Below are 15,052 nucleotides of genomic sequence, written 5' to 3' on the forward strand. Positions count from 1 at the left end.
TACCTCAAGAATATAGACTTAAAAGATATACTAATTTATCGGGCAGCTTGTCCTACTGGTAACTTCCTTTTTAAATCTCCTTGGTGGCCATGATCCTACTAAGACTATGGAGAGCGCTGCGGGTTTTTGCCCCTAAACTCTGCCCGACAGCGTCAGTTCTCCGCCTCATCTAACGGGCGCCGTCTGCAGCGTTCGCACAGCCCATCGCTCGTTCCACTGCCCTGGCTCCCGGGTCTGGGTCCCGCCTCGGCCTCCGTGCCCTGGCTGAACCCCAACGCGGACTCCAGGGGTTTCGCCGCGAGGATGGAGCCGCCGGCGAGCCCGGAACACAGTTTTCTGGACCGTGTTGTCCACCCGGAACATGACGGAAGGAACGCGTCCGGCGGAGGACCGGAAGAGAGAGAGGCGGGGGACGTGTTTAATCGATGACACGTTAGTGCCGTTCACAGTTCAGTTTCTTTCTGGGTTATGTTGCCTTCGGTCTCTGCGATCCTACCCCTTTGCCCCCTTTCCCGCCTCCCTTTGTGCTCGGGAGGCCCGGAGGCGTCGTCAGCGGCTGTGGTTGTGCTGCTCCGGGCCCTGCACGGACCGTTCAGGTACCGCCTTTCAGCGCCGTTGCCTCGGGTCTTCCTGCAACTCCGCGCCCGGCCGTATATTCAGTTACCGTTCTCCGGCTTCCTGAGGCCGCTACTGTAACCCGCGGGGTCCTAGAAGCCTTTGCCTTACTTTACATCTGAGGAAAGGGAAATCCCAGAAAGATAAAATGACTTGCCCAAGGTCATGGTGTCCGTGGGAAGCAGCGCCGGTCACTTTCCCGGTCTGCTGTCTTGTGCTCTGTCTGTGACACACCGCGCCTCGTCCTCCTACCTCTTCTCCGCTAGTTTTATACAGGCTCCAGGCCGAGGTTTAATTTTTTGCCTCCCAAGGCTGTGATGACCCCACTTCTGCCTCCATTTATTCTGTCGTTTACTGTCGAAAGTGCTGACGGTGTGGCAGCACTAGTGTTAAGATCCTGCCTCACGGAGCTAGCTTATCCTTGCACCAAAGCTGCGATTCAAGCAGAGTAATAGCCGAGGTAGTATAGCTAGCACGGAATGCTTTATTAATTTGAAAAAGTAGTTGCTGGGTGAGCGAAGAGGGACACTGAACTATTGTAGGAGAGTTTCAGAGCATCCTTTCTGGAAAAGAAATCTGAAATAATCTGAAGGCGGACCAAGCGTTGGAGTTAGTTAGCCGGGCAAGAAAAGGAGTTGTGGCTTATTTGATGTCGGTATTTGTTCTCTGAGAATCCTCATGATTGTGAAAACTTAATTCTGTGTGTATTCCGTGCAGTACGATGTGGGGTCACTCTGGTAAGCACAGCACTGAAGCAGGTAGCAATAAGAATGGGAAGTTGTAGCTGGATGGAGGAGCAAAACTGCGCAGGTAGAAGTGACAGGATGTGGCATACGATGAGATAAGTGTAGGACAGTCTGAGCAAAGATCTCAGCTGGCTGCCTTGAAGGCTTAGGACACCTAATGTTAACAGAGGAATGAGCAAAAGCTTTGAGAAAGCTTTTAAAATATGTCCTAGTTTTTGGAATACAAAAACATCTATTTATGGTAAGAGCCCGTTCAATACAGAAGGGTGAAAAAGGGAAAGTTAGTCTGCGAGAGAAATTCTTGAGTGTGTTTTTGGGTGTGTGGCATTTGAAGTGCTGATGAGATGCTCTCGGAGACACGCTCAAGTGGGAGGTTAGAGCTAGAGTTTTATTATTTTAGTGTTAAGGAGTTACTTCCTATACATGATATTTTCTGGTATAAATATACATTCCATGGTACTATAGCAATCTTGAAAGGAAACATTGACATACAGGCTATAAGTGATACTCTTTCTCCTGATTGCCACCTTTCTGTTTACCCTTACTTTAATTTAATGTTCACATGTGAAATGATAATTAGAGCGTTTTCCTAAGTTGAGTAATATCATATGTTGAATATTATAATGAGGATCCTTCGTACTGATTATGAGGATACTAGTTATGCAATGAGTTTTTCATTTTAATTTTTAAGTGTCTGATGTATTACCTTCTGACATTTTTATACGCAGCTCAAATAGTTTGTTTCAGCATTTTTGGAAATAGCCATTTTCTTTTTTATTTTTTTAAGATTTTAGAGACAGAGAAAGAGATGGGGTGGGTAGGGAGCAGGAAGCATCAACTCAAAGTAGTTACTTCTCATATGTACCTTGACCTGGCAAACCTGGGGTTTCAAACCTGTGACTTCAGCATTCCAGATCACTACTTTATCCATGGTGCCACCACAGGTCAGTCTCCATTTTAATCTTTTTTCGTTAAGGGGTCCCTAACCTGGCACTACCATTTGCTGGCTTTGAGAACCTGATATATAGTATCTAACCCAGGGGCTGATGCAGGGTCTTTGAGATCAATTGCATCAGAACCCACCTGGATCTTGGTTGAGTGCAGATCCTTGGACCCTATTCCAAACTTACCAACTAAGAATCCTAGTGATCTAAGTTTTAAATGAACTCTATAGGGCAGTGGTCCCCAACCCCCTGAACTGCAGACCGGTACCGGTCCGCAGAAAAAGAATAAATAACTTAACATCATTTCCGTTTTATTTATATTTAAGTCTGAACAATGTTTTATTTTTTAAAAATGACCAGATTCCCTCTGTTGCATCCATCTAAGACTCACTCTTGACGCTTGTCTCGGTCATGTGATACATTTATCCGTCCCACCCTAAAGGCCGGTCCGTGAAAATATTTTCTGACATTAAACTGGTCCGTGGCCCAAAAAAGGTTAGGGACCACTGCTATAGGTGATTCAGATGACCTCTAAAGGTTAAGAATCACTTAACCTCTTTCAGCAGCAGTCTCTTCTGTAAAACAGGAATAATAAAACTGTTTGGATTTTAAGGATTTCAGTAACAGCTATTCAAATGTGGTCCTCTGACAGGCACCATCAACATTATTTTGGAACTTGTTAGAAATGCAAACTCTCAAATCCTTTCCCAAAGCTACTGAATCGCAATTCCTTGGTGTTGCCAAAGAATCTGTGTTTTAACAAGTTTTCTAGGGAAATTCCTATGCATTTTAAAGTTTGAGAAACAGTGCTCTGTCCTGTTTGCTTCCAGAGAGGAACAATAAAAATTCTTATTTACTAATATATCATCAGTGCCTAGTGTAGTGCCCAGCACAAAGTAGATATTCACTAATTTAATGAATGACTTTTTATACACTAATCTCTTACTGAAACTAACACAGTCATTAGTTTTTAAAGTTCTTTAATATTGGATATCAAAATATTCTTTTTTCTGTTTCATTTTAGATTTAGTTTACAAATGATGATTGGTTAAATGGCACCTAGCTCCTGAGAAAGTTGACCAGATTAGCATAACACTCAGAATTATTTTAAAAGAAAGTAACCTTTTTTAGATAATAGTTTCTTTATTTTTATGTTGTTTAATTATGACTTTTTAAAGAGGTATTATTATATGATATTAAGAGTAGGGCTTTGGCAGTCAGCCAGATTTGAGAATAATAAATTGAAATTTATTAATCATGTCAGTGTTTTGCAACATTTTTTAAATGTCATGAAGCACATAAAAAATTTTATTTGTACCAAACCCTGAGGTGAATGGAAGGAGGCAACAGATGGGAACACCCACAGTCCTAGACCTCTCCCAGCCATCCCAAGGACTGGGCGATCAGACTCAGCACATCGGCAACCCATTTGTGGCACATTCATGTGTCATAGGCCTTAGTGAGCTCTGAGCTTTATGACCTTGGGAAGTTACTTCACTTCTCTGGTTTACAGTTCCCTCACCTGCAAAGTGGGGATAATACCTTCTTTATGGCCTCTCCAGGCGGTGGTGCAGTGGATAGAGCATTGGACTGGGATGCGGAAGGACCCAGGTTCCAGACCCCGAGGTTGCCAGCTTGAACGCGGGCTCATGTGGTTTGAACAAAGCTCACCAGCTAGGACCCAAGGTCACTGGCTCGAGTAAGGGGTCACTCCGTCTGCTGAAGGCCCACAGTCAAGGCACATATGAGAAAGCAATCAATGAACAACTAAGGTGTCGCAACGAAAAACTGATGATTGATGCTTCTCATCTCTCTCCGTTCCTGTCTGTTTGTCCCTCTCTCTGACTCTGTAAAAAAAAATCTCCTTTATGGAGTTGACGTGGATATGAAAAAATTTACCAAAAAAATGTTGTATAAGACTAGACACATAGTCCACGATGGCGAACCTTTTTATAAAAACCGCCCACTTTTGCAGTGCTGGTCAACCTGGTCCCTCCTGCCCACTAGTGGGTGTTCCAGCTTTCCTGGTGGGCCAGTCGCGGTGCTGCACAGTTTGGTTGCTCCAGGCTACCGCCCACCATGAAACATGGGGCGGGAGGGACCAGGTTGACCAGCCCTGCAAAAGTGGGCGGTTTTTATAAAAAGGTTTGCCATCATGGCACATAGTATATGTTTAATATGTGTTAAATTGCTGTCATTATGGTTAACAACAATCATAAAAAGCACTAGTTCTATAATGGTGATATACAAATATTTAATTATGTTGTACACCTGAAACTAATATGACATTAAATGTCAATTATACCTCAGTTTAAAAATAATATGAGCCTGACCAGGCATTGGCACAGTGGATGGAGCGTCGGACTGGGATGCGGAGGATCCAGGTTCGAGACCCCAAGGTCACCAGTTTGAGCACAGGCTCATCTAGTTTGAGCAAAGCTCACTAGCTTGGACCCAAGGTCGCTGGCTCAAGCAAGGGGTTATTCAGTCTGCTATAGCTCCACGGTCAAGGCACATATGAGAAAGCAATCAATGAACAACTAAGGTGTCGCAACGAAAAACTAAGGATTGATGTTTCTCATCTCTTTCCATTCTGTCTGTCTGCCCTATCTATCCCTCTCTCTGACTCTCTCTGTCTCTGTAAAAAAAAAAAAAAGTCTGTCAAAAAATAAAAATAATACGAAAGGGGAAGGGCTTGTATTGAAAAATTTAAAAACACATAGAAATCGTTTTTTGCCTGACCAGGTGGTGGCACAGTGGGTAAAGTGTTGGACTGGGACGCGGAGGACCCAAGTTCGAAACCCCAAGGTCACTGGCTTAAGCATGGGCTTCTCCGGCTTGGGCACAGGGTCATCAGCTTGAGGAAGGGGTCACTAGCTTAAGTGTAGGATCATAGACATGACCCCCTGGTCGCTAGCTTGAGCCCAAAGGTCACTGGCTTGAAGCCCAAGGTCGTTGGCTTGATCCCAAGGTTGTTGGCTTGTGCAAGAGGGCACTTGCTCTGCTGTAGCCCGCCCCCTCCATCAAGGCATACATGAGAAAGCAATCACTGAACAACTAAGGAGCTGCAATGAAGAATTGATGCTTCTCGTTTCTCTCTCTTCCTGTCTGTCTGTCCCTGTCCCTCCCTCTGTCAAAAAAAGAAAAGTTTTTTTTGAGTCCTTTATTAGTTTGCATTGTATTTTTAATTTTTCTTTAATACATCTTTTCAGGACAAGAAATAATACCCAAAGATATTTTGGCACTAACAATGTGACCTATAGCAAGAAAGATGGGAAGTCCATTCCTACCCCTGAGATTTCCAAGCAGGCAGAGAGCCAAGACAGTGTAAAGGAGAATACAAAAAAAAGCTTGTTAAATATCATTAAGGGCATGAAAGTTGAAGTAAGCACAGTGAATGTGCAAACAACAAAGCCACCAGGCAGAAGACCAAGTAAAAATTTGGAGGATACAACTGGCAGGCTTCAAAAAGATACAAAAGGTCCCCCAAAGAGGAGGTAAGTAAATTATATTACAATTTGAATGTTTTTTGAAAGTAAGTTTTGGCCCTGGCCAGTTGGCTCAGTGGTAGAGCGTCGGCCTGGCCTGCAGGTGTCCCGGGTTCGATTCCCAGCCAGGGCACACAGGAGAGGCGCCCATCTGCTTCTCCCCCCCACCCCCCTGTCTCTCTCTTCCCTTCCCTCAGCCAAGGCTCCATTGGAGCAAGGTTGGCCGGGCGCTGAGGATGGCTCTATGGCCTCTGCCTCAGGCACTAGAATAGCTCTGGTTGCAACAGAGCAGCACCCCAGATGGGCAGAGCATCGTCCCCTGGTGGGCATGCCGGGTGGATCCCAGTCGGGCGCATGCGGGAGTCTGTCTGACTGCCTCCCCATTTCCAACCTCAGAAAAATACAAAAAAAAAAAAAAAGTTTTGAAACTCTAGTAAGTTTTCTTTTAGAAAATAAAAATGTTAAATCTTTAGTCTATTTGCAAATGTTTCTTCAAATTCAAATCAAGAGCGCTTACTCTTCCCTAAATTCATCTTCCTCTATACTTTTGTTGCAGCCTGATAAATCCATTTTCTTTTTACCTGTCTACATTTGTCTGCCTTCTAAATCCAACAACAGCTTTTGGTTCTGCAAAGCTTTTCCTAACCCTCCTGTCCCTGATCCCATTTCTCCTTTGTGTATATAGATTATATATGGACTGAACACTGATTAGTCTGTTAAAACCTTTATCTCTCTCTACTCTTTTTTATATTGTCACTAACATTTTAAAAAACACCACATTTTTACTTAATTTTCCACTTGTTTGATTTACCTTCCCTGCGGGACAGATACCTCTCAGAGAAAGACTTATGTGCCTCATTGCTTCTCTTCCAGGATTTAGCAGAGCTAAAGGAGTAATGTTAGACAATGCTATGCTTTACTATTACCAGTGTCTCAGGGAACAAAATGGATTCATAGATTTGCAATTATGTAAAATACTCATCCATTTATAAAATAGAGACATGAAACAGTTCTAGAAAAACTACAAACTAAGTATCTGCAAACAGATCATCTTAAGTGCATTTAAAAACTGGGTATGTGAAACCTATGCTAAGCCTTTTGTAAAGTGGAACTTTACAAAGTGAAACAGTTACTATTATTGTATATGATTAGATATCATTTACAAAGTTTACATCATTTAATGATCACTGTTCAGTAATCTGTTTTATGTATGTGGATTTTGTCCATTGTTCTGCTCTTCTGATGAATTTTCTGAAGGCTAGACAGACTTGCAGCAAACTTGTGTACTCATTTTAACAGTGCAGGTGTGTGGGGAAGTAGTGGGCAGTGGTCAACAATAGTTATATCCTAGATTTGAATCACATCTGTACATCCTGGCAGAATTTTTTAATTTAAAATTTAAAAATCTTTTTAAAATTTTATTTACTTATTTTTAGGTAAGACAAGGGGAGATGCCTGTGCCAAGAAGAGGCATCCATCAACCCCATGTTGGGCCGATGCTCAAGTACTGGGCTATTTATAGTGCCTGAGAATGATGTGCTCCAATGGAGCTATCTTCAGTGCCTGGGCAACACTTGAACCAATTGAGCCCATGGGCTGCTTGAGGGGAAGAGGGAGAGGAGGAGGAGAAAGAAGCAGATGATCACTTCTTCTGTGTGCCCTGACTGGGAATTGAACCTGGGATGTCTATGCACTGGACTGATGCTCTATCCATTGAGACACAGGCTAGGGCCTAAAACAGTGTTTTAAATAGAACATATGGGATATACTGAGTTAATGGGGGCTAAATATCAGTTTTTAGTTAAACAGAGACTGTAATAATTACTTGAGAAATTCCACCTAGCATAAATTTTTAGCATGTTGTTTACAACTATTTTATTTGACTTCCTTTGATCAGTGCTCTGAGCTTATGTGGTGTCCTCAAAATATTGTAATTACTTGTACTTGTTAAGAGTATTATATTTCACTAATTATAAGTGCAATCAGTGATATTTTAACATTTGCGGTATAGTTTAAATGGCAGTATTTTATTATAGTGATAAATACAGTGCCTCCACCTTAATATGATTTTTAAGTTAGTATTGTGCTTTAGCAACTATTCATTCCACATTTAAGTTTATATAAAACTGATACCTAATATTTAAGAATTCTTGGCCCTGGCCGGTTGGTTCAGTGGTAGAGCGTTGAACTGGCATGCAGGAGTCCCGGGTTCGATTCCCGGCCAGGGCACACAGGAGAAGCGCCCATCTGCTTCTCCACCCCTCCCCCTCTCCTTCCTCTCTGTCTCTCTCTTCCCCTCCCACAGCCAAGGCTCCACTGGAGCAAAGTTGGCCCGGGCGCTGAGGATGGCTCTGTGGCCTCTGCCTCAGGCACTAGAATGACTCTGGTTGTAACAGAGCGATGCCCCAGATGGGCAGAGCATCACCCCCAGGTGAGCATGCCGGGTGGATCCCGGTCAGGCGCATGCGGGAGTCTCTGACTGCCTCCATTTCCAACTTCAGAAAAATTAAAAAAAAGGTTGATTTTTGTCAGAAATTGAATGATACTTTTTTTTTAAACAAAAAATATTTTCTATGAAAAAATTATTTTACTAGTGGCCTAATAAGTAAGGCCTCTGTTTCCTTTCTCATTTGTTTTTATTTTCTTTTTCAGAAGTGAGTCCTTGAGTCCTGAACTGGTGGCTGCTGCATCTGCTGTGGCAGATTCTCTCCCATTTGACAAGCAGATGACCAAGTCAGAGCTGCTCAGGCAGCTCCAGCAGCATGAGGAGGACTCAAGGGCACAGAAAGACGGGGAAAGACCGAAAATTAGGTCAGTGAATCAAACAGTTATGTCGGTAATGCCAATTTCTCAAAATAGGCTTTTTTATGTAACTGATGAGGAATCTATATGATATATTCATTTATATGTAAGATGTGCCTCATAAATGGAATAGTAGCAGTTTGGTTTTTTGTGTTTTTTTAAACTTAAGTAAGATTACAGTTTTTAAAAAACCAACTGAGGCCCTGGCCGGTTGGCTCAGTGGTAGAGCATCCGCCTGGCGTGCAGAGGTCCCGGGTTCAATTCCCGGCCAGGGCACACAGGAGAAGCGCCCATCTGCTTCTCCACCCCTCCCCCTCTCCTTCCTCTCTGTCTCTCTCTTCCCCTCCCACAGCCAAAGCTCCATTGGAGCAAAGATGGCCCGGGTGCTGGGGATGGCTCCTTGGCCTCTGCCCCAGGCGCTAGAGTGGCTCTGGTCGCAGCAGAGCGACGCTCCAGAGGGGCAGAGCATCGCCCCCTGGTGGGCGTGCCGGGTGGATCCCGGTCGGGCGCATGTGGGAGTCTGTCTGACTGTCTCTTCCCGTTTCCAGCTTCAGAAAAATAAAAAAAATTAAAAAAATTTAAAACAAAACAAAACAAAACTGAGTGGTTAAATTTTTCTTTTCAGAAGTTACCTATTTCTTATTCCTGAAAAAGAAATGACAAATTCAATAATGTTATTGAAAGTAAATAAATAATAGGATAAGACTGTTTCTCTGAGAAGATTTATTTCTTTCAATTAGATGATTTTCCAGTTTTATGCACAGTGTGATCATCTTCAGACCTGTTATCTTTTCCCCCATAATATTAAGTTTTAGCTGACATTTTCCACTTCTCTCGTCTCTCATTGTTTTATGCCAGGTTAGACCCCCTGCTGCTGAAATGTAGTCAGAGGTGGCGCTGCTCTGTCTCACAGAGCAGTCTAAGTCGGTGGTCTTGAGTGAGCATGTGTGCAAGATTTATCTCAGGAAGTGAGAAAAATACAGATGACCAGATTGTCCATCAGATAACTCATTTATTGTATTTGAACAAATAAATATGGCTAACTTTTAACTTTAGTTTTTCAATCTATGTTATAAGTATATAGATATTGATTATCTATCAACTGCTCTAGATGTTGATAGTTTTACATAAGTGACACTTGATTTAGGTTTGAAATGAACACACTGGAAGACCATCTTTAAAAAGGGAAACAAGTCTAGTGGTCTGTGGAATGCAAATGTTAATATGTGACATAACCTTTTATTTAAGTGTAACTTTTTATGTTGTAGTACTGCATAGAAGTGAAATAAAAGTTAAGTGATATGAATCGTGGTTTCTGCTATTCCATAGGTAAAATTTGTAATACACTTGATTTTTTTCTTATTTCAGTTTCAGTAACATAATATCAGATATGAAAGTTGCCAAGTCCACCACAGCTAGAGTTAGTACAAGACCAGTTCATCAGATTCAGTTTGATGAAGGATCTGACAGTTATGCTGACCAAGAGAAGACCACTGATCTTAGAAAAAGGTATTGAAATTTTGCAGTCTATTTGGTTTTGTTTGCTTCAGTCTAGGTTTATTTTATCTCTGTGCATATTGTTGCTGTTAGGTATCGAAGCACTATGGATGCGTTTATATCGGTCTCCTTACTCTCCGTGTACCATTTCCTAGAGAGGAAAAGATGTTTTTAGATTAGCATTCCTATACTTTTCTGTAACATAAATTCAAAATGGGCCCTGCCTTACCTCTACCTGTGGGAAACAGAGGTCACCTGATTTAAAATAAGTAGAGCTGACTGTATTCTGAACAAATGAACATTTTGAGAAAAGCGTATATATTCATTCTGATATATGCCTAGCTATGTATGTTCATATACCCTTTTCATCTCTCTAATTATCTTTCTTCATACCTAGAGAAATAACCCACCATCAAAGAAAAAACATCCATTAAAAAATGGCAGATTGTTCATATCAATTTAAATTTAGCAATTTGCAGTTCTTATAAATGCTAAGCTATGCCTTACATATTTTATAATAGAAAGCTGTTTATATTTACATAAAGTTTCTGTTTTTTCTCCCAAGCCCATAAAGTGATAATTGGGGATGAGGACCAGATATTTAGCATTGTCTGACAAAAACTAACTCAACTTTAGAGCAGATATGCTCAGTAATGGAATGTTTTTGATATATATTTTATGGATTTTAAATATCTCAGCAATTTCAGTTAGCTTCTTACAGGTAACTAGTTTGTACAAAAAGATCAGAAAAGATAGTCAGCAATTAAAGGAAGTTCAAGAGGTTACAGTGACTTTGGAAGATTATTTGGATTACTAATTTAAAGTGATTTTATAGCTATGACATAAACTAGAATGTATATTAGAGTTTTACTTAACATTTCTCAAGAATATCTAAGTTGAATCTTCTTTGAATCCATTTTTGAGATAATTCCATGCAACTACATCAGAATACTATATCATAGTTTGATTTTTAATAGTATTAGCTATCATTAAAAACTAGAAGGCAGCCTGACCAGGTGGTGGCGCAGTGGATAGAGTGTTGGACTGGGATGTGGAAGGACCCAGGTTCGAGACCTCGAGGTCACCAACTTGAGCGCGGGCTCATCTGGCTTGAGCGGAGCTCACCAGCTTGGACCCAGGGTTGCTGGCTCCAGCAAGGGGTTACTCAGTCTGCTGAAGGCCCGTGGTCAAGGCACATATGAGAAAGCAATCAATGAACAACTAAGAAGTCGCAACGCGCAACGAAAAACTAATGATTGATGCTTCTCATCCCTCCGTTCCTGTCTGTCTAATCCTCTCTCTGACTCTCTCTGTCTCTGTTAAAAAAAACAACTAGAAGGCAGCAAGGGAGAAGCTAAAAATGTAAGAAAGGGGTTTATGTGCATGTAATGACTCTGTTAGAAAGCTGACTAAAGGCCTGACCGGTGGTGCCACAGTGGATAGAGAGTCGACTGGGATGCTGAGGACCCAGGTTCAAAACTCTGAGGTTTCTGGCTTGAGTGTGAGATCATTGACATGATCCCATGGTCACTGGCTTGAAACCCAAGGTCACTGGCTTGAGCGAGGGGTTACTGGCTCGGCTGGATCCCCCTGGTCCAGGTATGTATGAGGAGAAGCATTCAGTGAGCAACTAAAGTGCTGCAACTATGAGTTTATGTTTCTCTTCTCTCTCCTGTCTCTGTCTCTCTCTATCTCTCACTCGCTCACTCTTGCTAAGAACAAACAAACAAAAATAACAACAACAACAAGAATGACTGAAGGACTCTAGAGTAAGGGGAAGCAATGGTGAGATACTAAGTGGTTCACCTGCTCTAACTTGGGCTGTGATGGCCTGAGACAGTCCAACCCTGGGCTGATGTTTTTAGTTAGAGATGGAGAGGTGTGAGTCACAGAGCACTGGCTTTGGAGTCACCCTGGCCTACCTCAAAATCTTGGCACTGTACCATTGACTAATTCTGTGACTGGGGACCGTCAAAGCCCCATCAGTCTGTTTCCCCATCTATAAAATGCTGAAAGTGAAGCCTAGCTTAAATGTCTTTCTTGACGAATAGGAAAGAAACATGTATGTGTAGCAGGGGCACAGCAAACACGCATTTCTTTCCCTTCCTCTTTAACATTTGCTTTTCAAATTCCATACTTTGCTGAATCATTCCCTCTTTTCTGTGAGTAAAGATAATTTAATCCATCATCCTGTTCCTTGACTTGAAGTTGAAGGACTGCTGGGTGGGGAAAAGAACGCAAAGCACTGAGGACGGTTCTGGAAAATAAATGCCTTTGCTTACAAATACTTGGGAACCCACCAGAGAAAAATGTGTGATGTGAGATCACCTTGTCTAATTTTAATATGGTATTTGCATTTTTCAGTTTAATTTAGTAGAATAAGTAATTTGATCCAGAAAATAATTCAAAATTATTTTAAAAACTAATGTTCCCTTTATAAACTGATTTTGTTTTTTTGTTTGTTTGTGTGTTTGTTTGTTTTTTGTGACAGAGAGAGAGAGAGAGGGACAGATGGGGACAGACAGACAGGAAGGGAGACAGATGAGAAGAGGCAATTCTTCATTGCAGCACCTTAGTTGTTTATTGATTGCTTTCTCATATGTGCCTTGATGGGGGGGGGGGGCTACAGCAGAGTGAGTGACCCCTTGCTCAAGCCAACAACCATGAGATCATGTCTGTGACCCCACACTCAAACAGCGACCCAGTGCTCAAGCTGGTGACCTTGGGGTCTCAAACCTGGGTCCTCGGTGTCCCAGTCCGACGCTCTATCTGCTGTGCCACTGCCTGGTCAGGCATTTCATAAACTGGTTTTAATCTGCCTGTAAATGTACTCAAGTATACATGTGGATTAAAGCATAAAGCAGTTGATTAAAATACACAAGAAAAAGTTACCTCTCTGACATTAATTTTAAGAGTTAAAAATACTTCTGTAAAAAAAGTTAATCATTATTTTAAAATTATAGAACAAGTGGTTTGTACGTGGAAATGTTTTGCTTATCAGTGCAGTTGTTTATAATTATAATTTGTAAATAAACATGAAGTGTTTTCTGCCTTTAAGACAGATGTTGATTTTAACAGTTGTGTGTGTGTGTGTATCTGTGTGTATTTGTGTGCCTGTTTGAATTAATCTTGTTTGGGACTCTGCTTCTTGGACTTGTATGTCTATTGGCTTTACCAGGATAGGGATGTTTTCAGTCGTTATTTTTTCTAATAGGTTTTCAATCCCTTCTCTTCTGGTATCCTTTTGATATAAAAGTTGTATTGCTTGTTGTTGTAGGTTTTCAATCCCTTCTCTTCTGGTATCCTTTTGATATAAAAGTTGTATTGCTTGTTGTTGTCCAAGAGGTCCCTTAACCTATACTCTATTTAAAAAAATTTTTTTTTCTACTGTTCTATTGAGTGTTTTCTGCTACTTTATCTTCCAAATCACTGATTTGATCTTCTGCTTTATCTGAAATAGCTATTGAGTTCATCTAATGTAGTCTTTGTTTCCATTTTTGTATTCTTCATTTCTGACTGGTTCTTTTTTAAGGCTTTTATCTTTTTGTGTAAGTTCTCACTGAGTTTTTCTAGTTTTCCCCTGAGTTCACTGATCATTTTTATAACCAGTGTTTTGAACTCTGCATCTGATAGATTGTTGTCTCTGTTTTGTTTAGTTCTTTGTCTGAAGTTTTGTTCTCTTCTTTCATTTGGGACATGTTCTTTTTGTCTCATCTTCATTTTGGCAGCCTCCTCTGTTTGTTTCTGTGTATTAGGTAGATCTGCTTCATCGCCCAGTCTTGGCAGCGTGGCCTTATGTAGTAGCTGTCCTTTGAGTCCCAGTGGCCATAGTCTTCCTGATCACCTGAGCCAGGTGCTTCAGAAATGTGCCCTGTGTGAGTTTTGTGTGCCCTTGTGTGGTAAGTAAGCCTTCATTGCTGTTGCACATCAGTGGATGGGTGGGATTGACCCGCAGGCTGACTGGTTGTGAGCACTGGCCATGACTACAGTGAATGAGCTGTTGTTTGGGGCTGACCCTATGGAGTGGGATTTGCTATAGCAGGGCTCTGGTGTCTGCTGTGCCCACCCTTTGGATGTGTCATTTGTGGAGCTAATTGGGTGGTGCTCTGGTGTGGTCAGAAGCCAGCTGTGTGGTGGTTCTGGGGCCTCTTGGGTAGGGCTCTGGTGGAGGCCCAGCTCAGCTCTTACCTGTATCCAATCCCAAAGCCACTTGGTAGGACCTGCAAAGTGAGCTGGGCTTGGAGGTGCCTGGGAGAGGCCATGCTGTGAACTGAAGCTAGAGGCTAGCTGCCACTACTGCCAGTCTGGGGGCCACTTAGCAAGAGGTACAGGGCACACCAGAGCTGGCCTCTCCCTGTTTAGGTTTGGTTGGGACCTCTCAGAGATTGACTGGAAGTCCACAGCAAGGACTGAGGCTGGTTGCTTGTGAGTGACGGAAGAGGCTTTGCTGTATGCACATGTTGGGTGGCGTGGGTTCACAAGGAATCACCAGAGTGAGCGAGTGTGATGGAGACTCATACGTGGCACCAGCCTGCACCTACAGGCTGGGTTGGGAGAGTGCTCAGCAAAGGGACAGAGGCAGCTGCCAACACTTTTAGGACTGGAGAGAACTCTAGTCTACAACTTGAAGCCAGACAATTCAATTCTTCCCCGTTTGTCCCTGACACTGGAGCACAAAGCTAGTGAGTTCCTCAGTGAGTAAGTTTGTGCATGGACCTTTTAAAAGAGTGCCTGGGATTTCTTCCTTAACAGCCCTCCCCTTCACCTGGACAGAATCCTGGCTGATTTTCACAACCAGATGTTGTGAGCACTCCTCTTGGCACTAGTGGTCCAGGCTGGGGGCCCCAGTGTGGGGTTGGAACGCATCATCTCTCAGGGAGGACCTCTGCATCCGAGTCATCCCTCTGAATTCTTAACTGACACACATGGGTGTGAGACCAGCTGTTTCTCACCTCCACCC

At 42.4% G+C, this 15,052-nt stretch overlaps 1 protein-coding gene across 3 annotated transcripts in view; it reads left to right on the forward strand.

Annotated features, from left to right (window-relative positions):
- The first annotated feature begins 361 nt into the window (after positions 1-361).
- MRPS31 (mitochondrial ribosomal protein S31) overlaps positions 362-15,052 on the forward strand; it is a 35,054-nt gene continuing 20,363 nt past the window's right edge. Inside the window, exons 1-4 of one of the 3 annotated variants that reach the window (XM_066380964.1) lie at positions 362-596; positions 5,518-5,802; positions 8,449-8,604; positions 9,964-10,104. In XM_066380964.1, the coding sequence (XP_066237061.1) occupies positions 469-596; positions 5,518-5,802; positions 8,449-8,604; positions 9,964-10,104 (710 nt within the window). In that variant the 5' untranslated portion in view covers positions 362-468. Of the gene's footprint in view, positions 597-5,517; positions 5,803-8,445; positions 8,605-9,963; positions 10,105-15,052 lie in introns of all 3 variants that reach the window. The other 2 variants (XM_066380963.1, XM_066380966.1) reach the window with 2 other exon arrangements.

The sequence above is a fragment of the Saccopteryx leptura genome, chromosome 4 (genome assembly GCF_036850995.1).
Source record: "Saccopteryx leptura isolate mSacLep1 chromosome 4, mSacLep1_pri_phased_curated, whole genome shotgun sequence".
In the NCBI taxonomy this organism is placed as follows: domain Eukaryota; kingdom Metazoa; phylum Chordata; class Mammalia; order Chiroptera; family Emballonuridae; genus Saccopteryx; species Saccopteryx leptura.